We start from the raw sequence: 20,271 nt of genomic DNA on the forward strand, positions 1-20,271 counted from the left end.
AACATGCTTCGAACTGGGATAAACAGTCTATACCCTATGTCCGATAAATCTTAATCACGCTCTTAATGCTCTTACGGCAGATCGGGCAGAGATCTACCTGCTTGGCACAAGTCACACAGGAGCAGACGTGTCCGCAGTCGCAGAACACAGCATTCTGTTCCTCTGAATAGCAGATCTGGCAAAGATCTGCCTCTTCATCGGCGACTTCCCAGTAGCTGATGCCCTTGCCGTGGCGCTTGCCATCCTTGTAACCGCCAACGTACTTGTTGCCGGTCTTCTTCTCGATATAAGTACCCTGACCGTGGCGGACGTCCTCGACCCAGTCGCCGTCGTAGGTGTCACCGGTTGGATACTCCATCTTGCCTTGGCCGTGGCGGCGGCCGAAGATGAAGTCTCCTTCATAAACGGTGCCCGTGCCGGAGAAGTGCTTGCCACGTCCGTGGTAGTAGCCCTTGAGGAAGTCACCGCTGTAGTAGTCACTAGTGAAAGTGGCTTCGACAGTTTGTGTACCGGTGAATCCTTGGATGGGATGTTGTCGAGACTCGGCCCACAAGTATTGAATAAGGCGATCAGGGCTGGAGAACAGACCAGAGAGGCCAAGCTCAGAGCGCTTATCCTTGCTGAGCTTGTCTCCGATAATGATGCAGGATCCGTGTGGTACCACAACATCCATGAAATTCTCCGCTGGAGAGACAGTGGTCACAGTGGTGCCATCAACTCGCTTCCACATGAGGAAGTCCCGACGAATGGGCCACTTCATGTGCTTCCGAATTGAGGCCTTGACATTCGACTCTAACTTTGAGAAGAAAGAGCCCACCGTACGGAGAATCTGGTTGTCTGGGTCAAAGACCTGAATGAAGTAGTAGGCGTGTCCAACAGGTAGAGCAACCGCTGGCTCCACGGGGGCCTCGGTTAGAACTTGCGAGCTAGAGCCAGACAAGTCTGAAGGGACGGATGTTCGCTGGTCTGCCGAGCTGGGCTCTACTACTGAGGGAGCATTTCCAAGGGCAGCAACGACATCAGTCTCTGGAGCCGCATTGGCCACTGGCAGCTCGAGGCTGTTTTCGCCACCGGTATTTGACAGTTCAATGCGAGCAGTGGCGATACTGGGGCCAATATATCCAGATGAGCTAGCGACGGCATCTCCATCGATGATGGAGGGTGATGGCTCCGGAGTGTCCAGACCAGACCGTTCGATGATCGACTCTTCCATTTTGTCCTCAGTGGCCGTGGCGGACAGGGGGTCGGGGATGGCGAAGAATTTGGCATCATCTAGAATTTTGAGTTAGTTTATCATGTTTCGGTGTTGTGCAAGAGCTCTTTCAATGACTTACCCTCTGAGATGGTCTCCATCCAGAACCGCATGGTGCCACCGGAAGAATCCAACGGGACATTGAGATCAGTGATCAGATCAAACGCCAGAGTGGAGCCGGATTGAGCCCGAGTTTGCCCAATGTGCCAGAGACGGACACGCTCGGGGCCAACTGTCTCTCCCGCGGCAGACTTCCACATGGAAATCTTCTTCCGCAGTTCAGCCAGACGGGATGAACGAGGCAGGGTCATATACATGACACCGTTAGATGCCTTAGCATGCATCATCAGGTCATAGCTATCAAACAGGCTGTTCAAGTTTTCATACTCGGACATGGAATAAACTTCAACCTGGACGTCTGCTTTGGCCCCGTCGTCGTTGACCTGGTAGACTCCAGTCTCATAGTACTGCTTGACTGGTTCGGGGACATCCCAGGGCCCCTGAGGACCGGGAAGCAACTCCGAGACCATGTCGCCGCGGACGTACATGACGTTGACTGGAACATCATGGCCCTTCTTATGGTCTACGGTTTCAGATGACTTGAGCCCGAGATGAGGGCCCATTGCAGTCTTCTGAGTTAAACACTCCACACGATTGTCGCTGCCATCATCAAACGCCAGCCATTTGGTGCCAGGACCAGCCGGGCGAAGAATGCTGAAGAACTTGCCGGATGTTCGGCGGCCACGGTGAACCACATAACCAAAGAGGACGTACTTGGTACCTTGGCCGTCGACCACGAAAGGTGCCAAATCCAACTCCTCGTCCAAGTCGACCTTGTTGAACGCCAGTTGCCAACGCATCGACTTGTCCAAAGTATGACGGCCAAGTTCGATGTGAAGCAGGGGAGGGAGCGACCACCGGCCAGGCTTGGCCTGAAGATACTCCTTCACAGCTTGGCCAGTGGACTGTGCTTGATCGGCTCGAATGCAAATGCGGGAGTTGTACTGAGTCGGTAAGGTATTCACCGCACTAGTTTCGACTGTCTCCGAAAGTGAAACTGGTGCTGGGCTATCAAACAGCCTGGCAAACTCCCGACCCGCCTCGGTGCCAGCAAGCTCAAGCTCCAGGGTGCGGCGCAGGCGTTCCCAGAACTCAGAGACATCACTCGAAAACTCCCGCAGATTACGCAGAGTCGAGGTGATGGCATCGGTATCCACATACTGGAGAGACTGAGACCGAGAGCGTAGCTGCCACAGCAACTTCTGCAAGGCATCACAGAGAGGCTTAGGCTTGACGTCGCAGTTGGTGAGATGCTCAAGCACATTGACACTCTGGATAATCTTGCAGAAGGGGGCAATGTGCAGCCACGATGCCAGACCTGCTACCTCGGCGCTGTGGTTGATGATCGAATCACCCAGAGGACGGTAGCCAGTCAGGGCGAGACTGTCCCACGTGGGCTCGGAGTCGCTGGGGTGCCACCACAGGGACCGTGTCGGGTCGTCGATCACTCGGATATACGCATCAAAGGCAAGCGTGTCGTTGTTCAACAATGCCCGATGCTGGCCACGTCGACGAGTATGAATCTGATCCCACGGACCATGGAAGTAGGTCCATCCCCAGTCCAAATTGTGGGGATTGAACTGGTGGCAGGAGGATTGCATCCATCCGGTCCGAGGCTCCTCGGGGTTATATACAATCACACCGATCTGTGCAGCCACCCGCCAAGGCCCATCGGTGGCCTCAGACGTAGTGGACGGGGAGATCGTCGTGTACTTTGTCTTGTAATCTTCCATCCACGCTGTCGGTTGGCTGGTCGCTGGAGTCTTCACATCCAAGTCGGGGGCAGTCTCGTCGAGTTTCGCATCTGCCCGGCCTCGACGGACCGTGAATTCGGTCTCGGGAAGGGCCTCATCGGGGGTGGGCATGGTTGACGAGCATTCCACATAGATGCTCAGCGAACCGACATTGTTTCCCCGAGGGTAGAACTTGATGCGCCACCAGTAACCACCAATGTAGGCTGCTGGGGAGCGCATGACCTTGGCGCGGTTGGGCGCATCGGGAGTACCTCGGACACCCTTGAACTTCCATGTCAGACGAGCCTTTTCCATAGGCACGTATTCGGGATCATCCAAATCCCGGAAGAAGTTGCTCTCCCAGTATGTATCTGGTGAATCGTTAGTAAGTCCCCGTCTCATATATCTCACCTCCCCTTCGTCTTGGGATGAAACCTACGGTCGCAGGCACTATAGTCTTGATCGGAGCCATTGATCTCTTTCATTTCGTCGCCATCTGGAGTTGAGGAGTCTTCCTCAAATTCGGCCCAATAGGCATGTTCCACCTCCTCGGCTGGTGATCCGACGGGTTCGGTGGGGGGTGGAGTGGGCGCCCGAGGTTGTGACTCAGAGGGCATCTCTGGCTGCTCGACGGAGGAGATGAGCTCGTCTGGGGATGTACTGGCGGATAGTGAGGTCTCTGAAGGAGTTGATGGTGTGATATCGGACTCCTGAACCTGACTGATCTCTGGGACGGCGAGAACCGAGGTCGGAGGGCTCGTCAGGTCATCCCGTGGGGAAGCCATGGTTAAAGGAGGCCGAGCTGGCGAAAACGGCGGACCACGAACGAAAAGGAATGAATGCAGAGACTGTTCAGGCTGGAAAAGGCCGACCTGAGTGCAGACTGCGTGCCCAATTGCTGGCTGGAGGGTCTATACTTGGAATTTTCAACACCGTTGGGAGCGAATGTGGAGAGAGATAAGCCTTATCCTGGCTTATCGGCAAGGCACTGACCCGTCGAGAGAGTATACAAGAGGGTATATAGAAGAGGTCTCGAGGGTGAAAGAGAGAGTGTGTGGGTATGGAGGAGGAGGAGGGGAAGGGAGGGAAAAAAAAAGAAAGTATAGAGTGGGAGAGAGAGACAGAGAGAGCAAGAGGATGAAAGAGGAAAGAAAAAGGAAAAGAGGCAAAAGAGTTTAGGAGAAGAAAAAAAAGAGCCGATAAGAAGTCCGGGGGGAATTGGAAGAAGGGCTCCACTGGGGGGAAGAGACTCCACTTTCAGGCCAGAATCTATTGAATAGTAAGAAGAATTATCTAGTAGAATTGGAACTATTCCCTTCTACATTGAATAGAATACCATTCCTCAATCATTTAGAATCATTCCCCCATGAATCGTGCAGTCAGTCTGGTCACCGGGCGATCCACGCGACAGTGGGTGCCTCGTGGCCTAGTCAGTATATACTGTCAAGTAGACTACGTACTATCATACTCTTTCCTAGTAATTCATACAGAGGAAAATGGTAGGAGTTATTGTCTAGTAGTGTTCTCCAGGTTCCATAGTCAATACTCAGCGTACAAGTTCAATTGGAATGAATTTGAAAACTGCGGTGAATCCCCTCAAGTTTCTCCTCCGATCGGCCGTGGATCCGACTAAGAAGACCCACTCGGCCTCGGGGCAGCCAACGGATCCCAACCTTAAAAGCAACTCATCAGTTCCTGTAAATCCAAGTGGCAATTAAAATTCGTTATCGGCTCTTGGTCTCTGCTCATCTTGGGTCCGGCTGCACATTCTCGTTGTTTCGGCTCTCATTAACATAATTGACATTGCCCAGTTGGCATATTTCCTTTTCGGTTCGTCTTCTTCTTCTGTTGCCACCTCCGATCGGATGCCGAGTGCCATTCTCTTCTCCTCTTCTCCTCTTCTCCCCTTCCAAGTGGCCCCAAAGTTGCCACTCAGAATCTCCCCCCTGCTCATGCAATCGGTCCCAACTGATCGGATTCGCTGGACACATTATTGCTGAATCATCTGCTGATTCTGCTCTGCTAATAATACTACTAAAATCTGCCGATGTGCCGCCGGACCCGACTAGAGTCTCGGGACTCCCAGTGCCTAATGGTCGGCACTCAGTACCGGCCACGCGGGCTTTCCACCTTGCGGGCACCAGCTGCCCGGGTCACCCTTGCAGACGGCCAGACGGGTACGAGAAAAAGTGTTGGGGAGAGAATGAGAGTGTCACGGAACTCAGGCTTTGGCCCGCCAGATCACTGGACTTGCTCACCGACAATACAGCCGCAGGTGTCCGTCGTATCTCCAAGCCACCTCCATCTGACAGAACACATGGGAAAACATGCATCCCATGCCCCACCACTCGTACTGGCTGAGATCCATCAGATTTCGAGACTGACTGGTCCAAGCGCGTGGGAAATCATCCTCTGCTTCATGATTGGCGGGTGACACGGGACCCTGCATGCGCGTGGTAGTCTCGAGAGACAGTCAAGACAGAATACAGTAATGCATGAGATGCTTCCCCCCCCCAACATGATGAATCACCCCGCCTCAAATTTCTTTTTGGTTCTGCGAGAGTGCCTGCGAGGGGGTTTCCGCCCGCGCAAAGGAAGCAGCTACGATGAGGGGGAAGGCCACGGTCGCTTCGGCATAGACCTTGACAGCTTTGGCATCGGCCTTGATCTTACCCCAGCTCACGGCCTCGTCGGGTCGAGCCCCGGCATCACTACCATCAAACTCCTGCGCCGTGTTCACGTAGACGGCATGCTCGGCACCATTGCGCATCAAACAGGCATTGGCAATATGGTGCTTGACCACACCGCCGCCGAGAATGATCATACCGGCACGGGCGGCGCGGACGGCCATAGTATTGATGCGGCGGACATCATCCACGATGTCCACACGCAGCCGTTGTGGGGAAGACTTGAAGGTATGGAAGTAGAGCATATCACCCAGAGATCCATCCGTCAAGGCGGGGCAGAAGACCGGGATGCCGTTGCGGGCAGCCCAGTAGAGTACCGAGTCTTCGTTATCAATCTCCCGACCCAATCGCTCGGTGATGCGGCTCGGGGTCCAGTGAAGCTCGTCCTCCTCATCACCCGTCTCCCGAGCCTTGATCTTGGCGGCCTCCTGTTCCTCCAGCATCCGGTCTAGAATGGGGACCACCCAGTCCTCAAAGGCACAGTAGTTATTGTTCGGGACTAGCAAATTGCCAATTCGATTCAAGCCCTTGGCGCGTAGACCAGCACCTGGAGTGCTGAACGAGCCCATGTACGTCGGAGCCAAGCATTTGATCAAATCTTCCTCCACACCACCCGCTGTCGTCACAATGGCCGAGACATGCTTGTGCTTGACGAGGTACCGGAGCGTGTCGCGGAGACCGGAGGAAATGAGGTTGGAGGTGTAACCCAGGAAAATGGTGGTCTTTTCGCCGGTTTCAGGATGACGGAAGGCTCGCTATTGAAGACAAGTGAAAATTAGATTTCATGTTCATCCTTGTTTCATGTTCATTCTTAAGGTCTGCTTGGAGGGATCCATCTCTTACCATCTCGTTGATGATGCGGGCGGCCTCAGCGACCGCACTGCCTTGGAAGCCCATATGAGTCATGTTCTCGACCATCTCGGCCACTGTAATATCGCGGCCCTGGAACTGATCAAAGTCCACACCACGCACTTCCTGTGCTCCCTCGGGCATGGGGCCCGAGGCGACAAGCACCGAGTCGGTCGCCGAGGTGGGGGGCGCGGAAGTGCTCATCGTGCCGTGTGAAGGTGGAAGAAGGTAGAAGGAGGGTAGTGAACAGAGATGGTGAAACTAAAATACAATGCGAATGTCGACCAGGTTGCTGAAATTAGGCCGGGGTTTATCGTGAGGTCGAGGTGTGTATAGCGGGGTCTATTTGCAGATTCGACTTTTTTTTCTTTTTTCCCTTTTGGCGGGGAAAAGCCCGTCATCGCCAGGCACCGATATGGACACCTCAGGCAGGAATTGCATACGGGGCACACGAGAGTCATTAAACAGATGTTAAGAGGCAGTTTCTTGGACATTGAATCAAGTCTCCTAGATCTAAATACTTGTAAGCCGTTTCAAGTTTATAGAGAACTACTACTGGAGGTTCAACGACTGCAAGACCAATTTTGGGACCTCGTTTCATCTGGTTGCAGATCCTCGAAATCTCATGATCCTGCCAAGCCCTTCAGGAGAAGTGGCGTAGCGATCAATTTACACACTGTAGTATCTTGTAGCATCCGCAGATGCTCGTCGGTATCATTCTCATTGGGAATAGAAATATTAGCCCAAGTATGTCATCTCTAATAATTCAAAATCGTTACCGGGACACTTGGATTCGGAGCATTAAAACTCCTGATGGAGTTGTCTAGACCCCCGTGCAGGCGTCGTGCACGGGCCTTCGTCCCTTTCCCACATTCGATCTTCGATTCTTCAGTTCTGCAGTTCTTCGGAGCTTCGATTCTCCTTGTCGTCTTTGTAACGTAGTGGCCGGTATAGATTCCGGCTGTTTCGGCCCAATCATCCCAAGTTGATAGTTTTTATCTGAACAGTCCATCCATCCCACCTTCCTGATTGTAATCTTTAAAAAAGCCCATCTTTAAACCCCCTTCCCGATCGGGCCATCTTCACGTGGCCCGTGCGGCATATCACGTGTGCCCCCCGTTCCGTTGGTTCGGCTCTCAAGAGGCTGCAAGTTGGAAAGTTGAAGATACCCTTCCAACCTCAGACACTCTCAAACACCCGCAACAAAGATCCCAAAGAAAGAAAACCCGATATCTCCATCTCTTATCGGTTCATCAACATCCCCTATTCACCCTTTTCGCAACTGATCACAACCTCTTCAGTCTCCCAGGTCATCACAGAGCATGACCTGGTAATGTCGTCTCGATTTCCCCCTTCGTCCGGGTTTAACTCCCGCGACCGTTCCCCTCAACGATTCGGGGACCGTCGCCAACCCGGCGGTCCGCGTGGCCTCGACGACGGGAGTCCTTCATTCGGCAGAGAACCGCCCCGTGGTCCACGCGCACTCGTCGACTCCCCAGGTCGAGGCGGTTCCTTTGGGGGCAATGATCGCTTTGGTGGAGGTGGAGGTGGAGGTCGTGGACGAGGATATGGCCGTGGCGGTGACTTTCGAGACCGAGATCGAGACCGCGACCCTCGAGATCGCGACTTCAGAGACACACGCGATGGACCACCCTTCCGGCGCGATGTCGATCGCGAATATGGAGGTCGCCGAGACCGTGAGTTCGATCACCGGAACGATCGCATAGGTTTTGGTCGAGGTCGCTCCCGGTCACCCACACGCGACTTTCGTGATTTAAGAGATCCTCCTGGCCGCGATTTCGATCTGGTGCGCATGCGACGTAACTCTCGGGACAGTATCCTGTCTGCTTCCTCTGGAGGCCCAGATGGTCCCCCTTCAACCGGTGGCCACCCTCATGGCGGTGGCTCAATGCGTGGCCGTGGTGGACGAGGCGACTGGGAAGGAGGCCGAGGACGTGGTCGTGAGCCTTTCCGCCGTCGAAGTCGGTCTCGTGATGGTCGCATGGGCTGGCCGGGTCGTGGACGACCCTCTATCCTGGATCGTGACCGTGAACGAGATCTTCTGGATAGGGATCGTCCCATTGACCGCGAGCGCGGGCTCGTGCTTGACCGGGATCGGGATCGCGATGCTGTACCCGTGCGGGATCGAGACCGAGATCGTGAAATGGACCGGCGTGATCGATTCGAGCGCAGGGACGACTGGGAAGTTCGACGTCCAGATCGTGAGGATCGAGACCGACCTGTGGAGCCTTGGAAACGCGATCGTCCACCCAGCCGAACAGATAATCGTGGCTCAATTGCCTCAACTATCGCCTCCACATCCCATGTCACCCCCGTGCCAGGCCCGACACTACCAGATCGGTTGTCTGAGCATGACGCCACCGAGCAAACACACCGAAAAGCATCAATCATTTCCGGTCCCTCAACGACGGATATTCGACGTGATAGTGATCGACCAGACCCGGCTCCTGTTCGATTCGAACCTCCCAAGGATGTAGGGCTTCTGGGTCAGCAGTCTCCTCCTCCATCTGCTCCCCAAGTTCCTGCGTTCGGCTCTGTGTCTGCACCCATCCCGGCTGTACCTACCGCTAAAGCACCTCCCGCTGAAAATCGGACGTCCAATGAGCCAGCTCCCCATACAAAAAAAGACCGACAACCGTTCCAACCACCCACTGGCCCGAAAGCTGAACGAAGCCAGTCATTGCAACCACTCGAATCCCGTGTCCATTCTTTCGATGGCAATCACCGCCAGGAAGAGGCGGCTCGCGCCGCAAGAGCGTCCACTCACCTGTCTGACCGATCCCCGCCAACCGCCCCCGCGGCAATGGCGAAACGAGATTCGATTTCCGGAAATGGTGAACCATACACGCTCGGAAAGCCCAGTGTAGTCACCACCTCCCCGACCTTTGCTCGAATTCCCCCGCCTGCTCCTCGAGCGCTCTCCAGGGATCCTTCGATCTCCCCTCGCATGCAACCCTCGAGCATTCCAACTGGCCCACGAGCTTATCAGCGGCGGCCAAGCTCCTCGCCGCGTGGTGGTGGTAATAAGGGGATTAAAGCCTGGGGCCGTTCTAATTTTAGTCGCGCTCCGTCTGTATCCAGTGCGCCGCCAAAGAAAGAGTCTGAGGAGCACGAGGGGAAGATAGCTTCCGATGACAAACTCCATCAAGAGGCTCCGCCCGTATCGACAATTGCGGAAGAGGAGCCCAGGATTATCAAGGATGCTGCATCCGAGGCAATGAGGACTACCCCTCCCCCGTCTGAGTCCATGAAACTTCCCATCAGAACTAGTCCACAACCTGTCTCATTTGCAGAGGCCACACCCGTGGCAGACAAAGAAGAAGTAGAGACGGCAGAATCCACACAACCTCGTAATGTTGAACCGATCAACGGTGACCACGAACCAGAAGCAGCGAAGGAGGAGAAGCCAGACGTGGAGATGGAGGTCGAGGAAGAAGAGGAGGAAGAGAAAGCGCTGTTCACCAAGGAGTATTTGGAAGAGCGAAAGCAGACATTCGAAAGAGACATGCAGTCACTTCGATCTGAACTGCCCCCTTCACCTTTGGAGGACCCGAATATTGTCTCTCTTTTGCTGAGAATTCAGATGCTTGGTAAGATTGCTCATCAAGAGCAAGTCCGACAGCCCGCTGCGCCGATTCCATCAGTGGAGGAGCAAGAACAGCCCTTGACCGTCACAACGGAAGAGAAAGTGGTTTCTTTTGCCCCGACAGTTCTTGAACGTGAATCAGAGCCTGTTCCCCTCACAGTCGTTCCTCAGATCGACGCCCACGATGACATTACTGTCGAGAGTCTGCCATTCTTGCATTCGGGACCCCCCACTCCCATCTCTGACCTGGAAGTATGCCACGAGAACAATTCCACCCAGGAAAGGCTCAAGGGTATGATCCAGGGCGAGCTTTCCAGACGGCAAAAGGAAGTTGCGAAGAAGAATGCCGTCCTTCGGGAAGAGTACATGTCGTATTACAAACAATGGCGATTGGCCGTGTGGGAAATGGATCGTCTGAAGGAAAAGAAGCCCATGACACCCGGTCCTGCCTCCCCTCCGGCACCTCCTGTCCCAACTCCTCCGGCAGCCGTTCCTGAAGGTCGGGAAGGCCGGCGATACAAAGGCAACAGTGAACTTGACTTCTTGAATGCATTGAAAGCATCTGAAATTTCGGCCCAGGAGGAGCTTGAACGCCGAAGAACCAAAATGGCGACTGCTCGACCCGATCTTGCCCGCGAAGCGGTGATCCCGGACATGCTGGAACCGCGAGAGGTGAAAGTCAACATCTACAAGGATGTCAACAACACCATCGACCCTAACCACGCAATGGACGTGTTTGGTTTTCTGCCACCACCCAATGACTTCACCCCAGAAGAGCATCAGTTGTTCACAGATGCTTTCATGGCATACCCGAAGAAATGGGGCAAGATTGCAGAGTCCTTGCCTGGTCGTGATTTCAAGCAGTGCATCATTCACTACTATCTCACCAAGGAGGAAATCAAGTACAAGGCGAAGCTTAATAAGCGCTGGAGCCGACGAGGTAGAGGCAAGGCCCGCTCCTCTCGACCCAAGTCAAATGCTTTGATTGCCGATTTGGGAGTTGTCAAGTCTGACTTTGACGGTGAAGAAGATCAGCCTCCCGCTGTCACTGACACTGGACGCCCACGGCGTGCGGCAGCACCCACCTTTGGTGATTCAAATGAAGCTGAAGGCGCCGCCTCCAATGGTCGCCGAGGCCAAGCCGCCAAAGATGGTGAGCTCGTAGAGAAACCTGTTGTTCGGCGTGGCGGACGTACTGCCGGTGCTCGTACTCAACGACGTGGTGGGAAAACCGCCCAACTGGATCCCAAAGCCCAGGGCCCGGCGCCTCAGGCTCAGGGTATTAATCCTCCTCTTGCTGCGGCCGCCGCCAAGGTGGAAGCGGGCGTGGATGGAATGATCGAGGCCGTCTTGCCACAGGAGAAGGAAGTTGTGGAGAAAGAGGCTCCACCACCTGCCCCGCGTCCCAGAGCCGGACGTGGAAAGGCGAAGGAGGGGATGTATGTCTTTGAATCCACTGAAGCCGAACCGGCCATGGCGACACCCAAAGCCTCCGAGAGTGGTTATGGGTCTCTGCAGCCGACCAGCTACTGGTCTGTGCCAGAGCAACGTGATTTCCCACGTTTGCTGGCACACTTTGGTCGTGACTTCGAGGGCATCTCGAATTTTATGAAGACCAAGACGACGGTCATGGTAAGAATTGCTGACTCCTGTTCTTTTATGGTTATTCATCGCGCTAACATCAACATGTGCAGGTGAAAAATTATTACCAGCGACGTCTTGACTCGGGACAAAAAGATTTCGAAGAGACCGTGCTCATGGCAGAGGAAAAGAAAGCTCGCGGGGAGCCGACTGGCCCACTTCCAGTCCCCAGCGTTGCTCCAAAGCGCCGCTATGAAGCAACTCCATCGGCCATTGTTCCCCGCCCACTTGCTCCTCATGGCGAGCTGATGCCTGAGACAGAAGATGGACGATTCCCCTCCAAGGGGCAAACCAATTGCCATGTCACCTCAACCCATGCAATTGCACGGCCGGCCCATGCCTGAGAACGAACGGACTGCTAGTCGTTACGCGCCTCTTGCGCAAGCTTCCACTGCCGCAACTGCCCCGTCAGTTGCTGCTACTCTCGGTGAGGATCCTTCTCGGGCAATGCGAACACAGGCTCCCTCCTCTCGAGTGCCAGGTCCCCGCCTAGGATTCTTCACTGATGACCGTCGGGATTCGGCGATTCTACCAGCCACCGGCCAGCGTACGCAAGAAATGCAGATGCCATCGCGTCATACAGGGGCAGCGGGTATGCCCCAAGAGCTGTCCCGAATGGATCCTATGACCTCGCAGGCTTACATGCCGGGACAACCGCCTCCATCTCTTCTACCTCCGTCTCATTCCCGCCATACCAGTCTTACTCAGGCTCCAGGATCACCCTCGCAACTCTCACGACCGGAGCTCGACATATCCTCTGTTCACCGCGATCATTTCGCACAAAGGGCTTATTACTCGCTACCCGGACAACAAGTTGGACTTTCTCACTCTCCTCGCCCGGGTCTTTCACCAGTCAAAGATGCTCCGCGTCCCAGCGCCACACCAGGCCCCGACTCAACTCCCCGGCAAGTGCCTGCTAAACGTTCTAACATTATGAGCATTCTCAATGACGAGCCCGAAGAGCCTCAGCCACGGAAGCGGTTTGCCAGTGAGGTCCCATCTGGCCCTGGTCACGGTCCTGGCTCTGTGTCTGCGTCAAGGTCTATCTACCAACCTGGCGAACAAGCTCGTCTTGAGGATACAGGTCTTCCAGGATCTGGGCAGAAACCCTCCGGCTACGGCCAGCCTAGCCCGTACCAGACACCGTCCCGTGGCTATCCGGAGTATGGCAACTATGGACCACCTCAGGGCAGCTCAGGGACTCCGGCGAACAATGACTGGATGGCCCGCTTCGATCCTAGGGCGCAACAAGCAGGTCCACCAGCACAAGCTCAGCCGCCACCTCCACCTCAGTCATCCCAAAGTGGTCGTCCGGTTTCGTCACTGGCTGCTCAAGGTCCCTATGGACACTATGCATCCGCTCAACCTCAACACGCTGGGCCATTGAACGCCATGCCTGTACCATCTCCTGCTCCCACTCCGCCACCGGCTGGCTCTCAACGATCTGGGTACCCTAGCGTCTTCTCGCAACATGGTGTCCCATCCGGTGCCCGTGAGATGCCCTCCCAGCCCTCAGCGTACCGACCTGCATCGCCTCCTCCACGAGCGAGCAGTGCTGTCTATGGCTCCCGTCCCGAGCCACCCACACCGGCTCAGCAACCGGCCAATCTCTTTGCTATGGCGCCTCGCCAACCTGGTTCGCAGCCTTCGTACTCTCCTGCCGGGCCGTCCACCCCTGCTACGCAGCAACACAATCAAAGCTACCAGCAGCACGTCCAAACCCTGGTCAATGGATCTCACCAGCCCCATCGCTCAAGCCCCGTGGGTTTGGCCGGTGGCCCTTCACAATATGGACGCAACACTCCCCCTCCGCAGGCGCAGGGTCGCTCGATGCCATCACTAGCAAGTCTCGGACGGTCCTACACACCTCCATCGGCCATGCATCATGGTGGCATGGGCTACGCGCCGCCACCGCCGTCGTCATCAAGTGGAATGCCGCCTTTGCATCAACGACCACCTGGCCCAGGTGAACACCCCGTTCACACACCGGGTCATCACCGTGTCTACAGCCAAGGTTCGGCTCAAGGGGGTCTACCGGGTCAATTACATCCGTCATCGCAGCCGCCTCGCTAATTTCTTAATGCTGGACGAGCTGGTCTCTCATGGCTATGAACCATACATTGGTCTTCAGGGTCAGCTGTACATATGGACATGTACAAGTCCTCTCAAAGCCTTTGTTTTATTTCTTTTTCTATTTGTTCATGAACTCGGTGTGGGTATGTGATTGTTCCATATGTATAACTAAATGAATGACTTGATGTATGCCGTGTTCGAATAATTTTGCTTTCTATTTCTGTGAATCTAATGTAGTCGTCTCATGTGTATCTCATAGCTACTGTCCGAGTAAATACCTTTATAGCATCCCAATCTTACCTATCTACTTAACGATCCAATTGATTCATATGGCTGGGCAGGTTCCATGGATCGTAGTCCAAATGTACAAAAGCCCGATCCACGGTCGGCACACTTTCCAGAATGTACTGCAGACTCTCACCAACATCATGACTGTCGCGTAGACTGGTTCGCTCGTCCACGACCAAGTCGACCTCGACATTCAACTTATCGCCCGCATAGTACGCCTTAAGATCCTGGATTTTCTGGATCACTCGAGAGAAGCGCATCGTCATGTACAACAGAATACTGTGGTCTGTAGCAGAGGCGGCTGCACCCGTGAGTCGTCGGATATACTCGCCTGCTGTCTGGCCCCAGTTCCACATGATGTAGATCGAGAGGAGGAGACCACCCAGGGGATCGAGGTACCAGAGACGAGCGAAAGAACCAACTAAGAGGGCTGATATTAGTTCGGAGGTGATTTTGCATAGGGATGGACAAGGGGCTAATTGATACATACTCAATGGAAAGATGATGCTAAAGGTGTTGAAAACAACATCAGTCATGGCATCTTGGGCAAGGACCTGGACACTAGGACTCGGAATGAGACGACACCAGATCCAACACAGTAATTTGATGACCACTGTTCCCGCCATCAGCGCAATGGAGGGAATGGACAATTCGACCAGCGTGTGATCGTCACCCATCAGCTTGTTAATGGACGACAGTCCAACTTGGAAGAAGGACGTGACCATAATAACGGAGAAGACTAGCACACTCAAGGGCTCCAGACGACGACGACTGATTGGGAACCGTCGACGGTCTTGTCGGCGGATCAAACTGGTGGTCACCCAGATGATGACCGTGCTGAGGAAATCAAGGACGCCATCTACGAGGCCTGCTAGCACGGACATGGAGCTGGTCAGGACCATGATGGCCACCTTGGAGATGAGCAGGATGACATTTGCGACAAAGTTGATGCGGATGGCAATGTTGACCAGACGCTCTTCTGCTTCCGGGGAAACGCCTTGATGGGAGTCCGGGTCGGGGATGTTATGATGGGAACAATGCTCTTCTTCTACCTCGGCTGTGGGTGATAGCAATGGTGCTGCCTCGTCTGGTATGTGATAGAGATTGTGAGGCGTGCGTTTAATCCTGGTGGCTCGGGAATTCGCCTGGGCAGTAATTTTGGCCGTATCATCAGCATCGGTGGATGGATGGTGGCCATTGCTTGCATGGGCATCTAAGTGATGGTGGCAATCCGAATAGTCTTCGATCAGATTATGTGGAAGGGACGAGTCGAGCAGGCGATCGATGTAGAGATACTGGGAAATTAACTCGTTGTTCCGTTCATAATACTGTCGGCTTGAAGCATATTAGAGATATGATAAAGGCTGAGAGATGCTGGGAACTAGAGAGAAAGAAAGACATACATTGGCTTGCGAAGACCCTTTAAGGAATCTGGTGGTCGATAATAACGTTGCCTGTAGGGCAGAAAAACATTGTTAGAATTGGTTAGATCCAATGGAGAGACTCAAGTAGTCTCCCTATCATTGGTGATCTTCTACAGAATCATCCAAAGGGGAGCTTGATAAGGTTCCATATAGTTGCATGGTAAACAATTCATATCATCTGCATCCGAGAGCGATGATATCATCGTCATGACACGTACCATTCATATCGGGCATTACTATGCCCAATTAGTTGAGACCCCCGCCGAAGGAAAGTTGGTGGCTCGGATGCATGCTGTTCGAGGTCTTGCAAGGCCGAGCTAGACAGCCGACTGGGCAACAAGGACAGAATGCGCTGGCCACGAGTCGAGAGGATCTCGCGCTCAGGATCCAGACTGGGTCGTCGGGGTAGCAGTCGTGGTGACTCGGGCGGCGAGGAGAGTGGCAGAAAGTGTTGAGAGGACATGATGCTGATCGCCAACGCTTTTTCAAAGTCGTATACACCCGATTCAATTCATAGGAGGAAGGAATGTGAACTGCGCGAAAGTTGAAACCGTTTAAAGACTCGCAAGACGCGGAGAGTACCTTGATGCCCGAGGAATCAGGCAGAACAAACACCTCAGGCATGAAATCGGAAAGCATATCGAAGATCAGTTCAAGACCTAGTCTACCACAGTACTCTATTTACTCACGGTGAATTAGTCTATTAGAGCATTAAATCATGATACAACTGAGCCAATCAAAATCGTACATAGTGTCAATGACATAGAAAGACATGCAGAGAGTCTCTACATGAAGACAGTCAACGTACTTGCTGTAACCCGATAAAGAGAGCGGGGCTGTGCTCAAGAGCCTCACCCCCCTAAAAAAACAATCATGAACTGGGCTACTCCTATTTCATATTCCAGCTACCCAAGAAGATCACTCAAGAGTGTCACATCAGATTAGTTGACATATTCAAATGTCTCTTTGATGGCTTCCGAAACAAATCTCACAGTCGGAAGTACTGCTGGCAACGACCATGTTACACGCCCAGAAATTGCCTTTATTTCTGGTCCCATCAACAGTGGTCCCAACGGGGTCTATTTTCACACCTATTATGTCCCTCGCATCCAACAAGCCATTGAAAAAGGCCACAAATTTGTCATTGGCCCTATTCCGAGCGGCATCGATGCCAATGCCCTGGATTACCTTCTCGCCTACCCCGTGGCCCCAGAGCACATCACCATATTTGTAACTCCGGCGGAGGAAGCGACGTTTGGGCCACGGTTTCGCGCCATGTCAGTAAATTTGCAGGTGGTCGAGAGCCAAATGACTCAAGAACGTGATGCGGCCATGACCCAAGCCAGCACATATGACATCCTACGGGTGCGAACCATGGAGGAGGCAAGGGAATTTTACGGCGGCATGGCTCGCCCGGGATATGTGACAAACACGGAGCGCAATTGGCGAAGACGGAGAGGAATGACAGAGGATTTGTTGATCACTGCGGAAGAGATCAATTGCTCCATGGGATATCCTGCATCGGAGGTCCTACCTTTGCCAGAGGGCTCTGGCAAGAATGGGGTTCTAGATCAGTTGAAGCAAGCATTGAAACGTCGCCGATAGACATAGGTTATAGAAGGCAAAATGTCGAGTCAGAGTCGATTTAGTGAACAAGTACCGAAACAACCAATTGATATACTTTATTATGTAACTATTCATGAGATCACTGATGAGAGGCATCTCATAAGAGTTTGCAAAGCCATGATTGGCATTCCTTGGCACGGAAAATACCCATTCAACCAGGTGACCGCTGAATGACACCGACTCGTAGACCAAGTAGTGGAGAAATGGCACTGTTCAGTTCGACATAACATTCACAGACCCCAGAAGACACCGAATTGTCAAGGAAACCGACCGCTATAAAGAGATATCTTCAATTTGTAGAAGAATCTACTGCCTATTAGCAGACCTTCTACGTAGACCGAGTGAAGATAAGTCATGGGATTTGAGTGTGCTGTCAAGACTTAGACCGACCAGTTTGCGATAGAATTGCTATCATTTTTATGAACTGGCTCATGAGTAAATGTCAGTGGCATAGTAGTATTTCACTTCCTAGGTATCTAGAATAAATAACACGACGTGGCTCCACAAATCCATCGGAACTTCGGATGGTTCCCCGCGTTGACCGAGTTGGAACTTGGAACTGGAGATGCGCGGAATGAAAATTCCGCATCCCCCGCATCCCCCACAGATTCCACCTTCACTTCCTTCTTATGCAATAATACTAATAATGGAGACCGGCACAGAACTCGGTGATCGGCTCTTTCGCCTGTCCCTGCCTGCCGTGGGCCGACAATTAGCTTAGCGAGGAACCTTAGCCCAAGTTGGGAGGTAGACAAGTTGACGCTGTAAGGGGCGGGAATGGCCATTCCGTCCCTCCGCAGTGGATCTCTCCCCAATGCGGGCGACCAGCAATGGTTGATTCTTTGATTTGCGCTGTGTTCTGACTGGTCCTCGGGGCATCCAACGAGATGCAATTGATCGTCACTCTTGCCGGCGATAGCCAGACGTGCATAGCGGGAAGACGCCGCCCAGTCTGTGCGGTCATAAAAGAGCTACCTGCCCCTCTTCTGCTGCGACGACATCGATCCTTTCCTTCGTGTATACTCTGGCCGCCATGACCGTTCAAACACTCGCCATCGCCGTTGTCACGGTAGTATACTTCATCATTCGCTACTTGAACCGCACGGATGTTCCTAAGATCAAGGGCCTGCCGGAGATTCCTGGCGTGCCTCTCTTTGGCAATCTGCTACAATTAGGCGACCAACATGCCCAAGTCACGGCCAAATGGGCCAAGAAATACGGTCCCGTCTTCCAGGTGCGAATGGGTAACAAGGTTGGTGGCTCGCAATTAAGAAAAAAAATCGTAGCAAAATCCAGATCACTGACTAACTGCCTGCTAGCGCATCGTATTTGCCAATAGCTTCGACTCGGTTCGACAGCTATGGATCAAGGACCAGTCTGCCCTCATCTCCCGCCCAACCTTCCACACCTTCCACAGCGTTGTCTCAAGCTCGCAAGGGTTCACGATCGGTACCTCACCTTGGGACGAGTCCTGCAAGCGACGTCGTAAGGCGGCGGCGACTGCTCTGAATCGCCCGGCTACGCAGTCATACATGCCTATTATCGATCTTGAAAGCAACTCCAGTATCAAGGAACTCTATCGGGACAGCAAGAATGGCAGCGTGGATATCAACCCTACTGCATACTTCCAGCGGTTCGCTCTCAACACAAGTCTTACCCTCAACTATGGCTTCCGTATCGAGGGTAATGTGGATGATCAGCTCCTAAAGGAGATTGTCGACGTCGAGCGTGGCGTGTCCAACTTCCGCAGTACTTCGAACAACTGGCAGGACTACATTCCTCTGCTGCGGATCATTCCCAAGATGAACAATGAGGCTGAGGAGTTCCGTGTGCGACGTGATAAATATTTGACCTATCTTCTGGACATCTTGAAGGATCGCATTGCCAAGGGTACTGACAAGCCTTGCATTACGGGTAACATTATCAAGGATCCTGAAGCTAAGCTTAATGATGGTAAGTCAAACAGTGGAACTTGAAATCATTTGCCTTACATTGCTACTTTTTGGAATCTGGAAACTAACCTGTGGTCGTTAGCTGAGGTGAAATCCATTTGCCTGACCATGGTTTCTGCCGGTCTTGATACCGTCCCTGGTAATCTGATTATGGGCATTGCTTACTTAGCCTCGGAAGATGGCCAGCGCATTCAAAAGAAGGCATACGATGAGATCATGCAAGTATATCCCAATGGCGACGCCTGGGAGAAATGCTTGGTTGAGGAGAAGGTTCCCTATGTCACGGCCTTGGTCAAGGAAACTCTCCGATTCTGGACTGTCATTCCAATCTGCTTGCCTCGTGAAAGCACCAAGGATATTGAGTGGAATGGAAGCACCATCCCAGCTGGCACTACTTTCTTCATGGTAAGTTCAACCCTGCATGTGGGCTCGCAAATCTGCGATTTCTAATATTGCCTCAGAACGCCTGGGCCGCAGACTACGACGCAGACCACTTCGACCAGCCAGAAAAGTTCATCCCTGAGCGTTACTTGGAGCTCGGCGAGGCATCTGGTACTCCCCACTACGGATATGGCGCTGGGTCTCGTATGTGCGCTGGCTCGCACCTGGCGAACCGCGAACTCTACACAGCGTTCTTGCGCCTGATCACTGCATTCAAGATGCACCCCGCCAAGGCTGCTGGTGACCGTCCGATTCTGGACGCGATCGACTGCAACGCAATCCCCACCGCTCTGACAACGGAACCCAAGCCTTTCAAGGTTGGCTTCACGGCCCGGGACCCTAAAAAGCTGGAGCAGTGGATCGCCGAGAGCGATGAGCGGACCAAGGATCTGTGATTCCGGATTTGCTTTGACGACTACCTGCATTTTGGAAAATATTGAGACTTGCTTTCCTGTATATAACCATTTGAGAATGGAGGGAGATCAGTTCCAGTAGCATGTATACGATGCTCCAGGCTTATGAGTCGAATGAAAAATAGCTTATTTTCTCTCCGTTTCCTTTTGCTCCCTGAGAATTCATATCACTAATCCTTAAATATTAATGTAAGATTTATGTCACTTATTTTGGGTGCTTACTCA

At 53.2% G+C, this 20,271-nt stretch overlaps 6 protein-coding genes across 6 annotated transcripts; 3 read left to right on the plus strand and 3 right to left on the minus strand.

The window, feature by feature from the left end:
• Nucleotides 1-34: 34 nt before the first annotated feature.
• On the minus strand, nt 35-3,830 carry N7473_004195 (putative MATH and UCH domain protein; the record flags this gene model as incomplete). The annotated part of the gene is made up of 3 exons (XM_057150135.1): nt 35-1,272; nt 1,335-3,416; nt 3,485-3,830. The coding sequence occupies 3 exons, from the start codon at nt 3,828-3,830 to the stop codon at nt 35-37; spliced, it is 3,666 nt and encodes a 1,221-aa protein (XP_057013789.1).
• Nucleotides 3,831-5,581: 1,751 nt separating this feature from the next.
• Nucleotides 5,582-6,785, minus strand: N7473_004196 (deoxyhypusine synthase; the record flags this gene model as incomplete). The annotated part of the gene is made up of 2 exons (XM_057150136.1): nt 5,582-6,487; nt 6,576-6,785. 2 exons carry the CDS (start codon nt 6,783-6,785, stop codon nt 5,582-5,584), a joined length of 1,116 nt encoding a protein of 371 aa, XP_057013790.1.
• Nucleotides 6,786-7,914: 1,129 nt separating this feature from the next.
• N7473_004197 (MYB DNA-binding domain protein) lies at nt 7,915-13,902 on the plus strand (the record flags this gene model as incomplete). Its single annotated transcript, XM_057150137.1, has 3 exons — nt 7,915-11,820; nt 11,883-12,044; nt 12,091-13,902. The coding sequence occupies 3 exons, from the start codon at nt 7,915-7,917 to the stop codon at nt 13,900-13,902; spliced, it is 5,880 nt and encodes a 1,959-aa protein (XP_057013791.1).
• Nucleotides 13,903-14,210: 308 nt separating this feature from the next.
• Nucleotides 14,211-16,077, minus strand: N7473_004198 (cation diffusion facilitator family transporter; the record flags this gene model as incomplete). Its single annotated transcript, XM_057150138.1, has 4 exons — nt 14,211-14,611; nt 14,681-15,525; nt 15,594-15,644; nt 15,833-16,077. 4 exons carry the CDS (start codon nt 16,075-16,077, stop codon nt 14,211-14,213), a joined length of 1,542 nt encoding a protein of 513 aa, XP_057013792.1.
• A 506-nt stretch (nt 16,078-16,583) lies between these two features.
• Nucleotides 16,584-17,219, plus strand: N7473_004199 (uncharacterized protein; the record flags this gene model as incomplete). Its single annotated transcript, XM_057150139.1, has 1 exon — nt 16,584-17,219. One exon carries the CDS (start codon nt 16,584-16,586, stop codon nt 17,217-17,219), a length of 636 nt encoding a protein of 211 aa, XP_057013793.1.
• Nucleotides 17,220-18,273: 1,054 nt separating this feature from the next.
• On the plus strand, nt 18,274-20,159 carry N7473_004200 (cytochrome P450; the record flags this gene model as incomplete). Its single annotated transcript, XM_057150140.1, has 4 exons — nt 18,274-18,492; nt 18,560-19,193; nt 19,275-19,597; nt 19,654-20,159. The coding sequence occupies 4 exons, from the start codon at nt 18,274-18,276 to the stop codon at nt 20,026-20,028; spliced, it is 1,551 nt and encodes a 516-aa protein (XP_057013794.1). The 3' UTR covers nt 20,029-20,159.
• Between the last annotated feature and the right edge of the window lie 112 nt (nt 20,160-20,271).

Source organism: Penicillium subrubescens (assembly GCF_028828155.1).
Source record: "Penicillium subrubescens strain IBT 31985 chromosome Unknown utg000002l_segment0_segment0, whole genome shotgun sequence".
In the NCBI taxonomy this organism is placed as follows: Eukaryota; Fungi; Ascomycota; class Eurotiomycetes; order Eurotiales; family Aspergillaceae; genus Penicillium; species Penicillium subrubescens.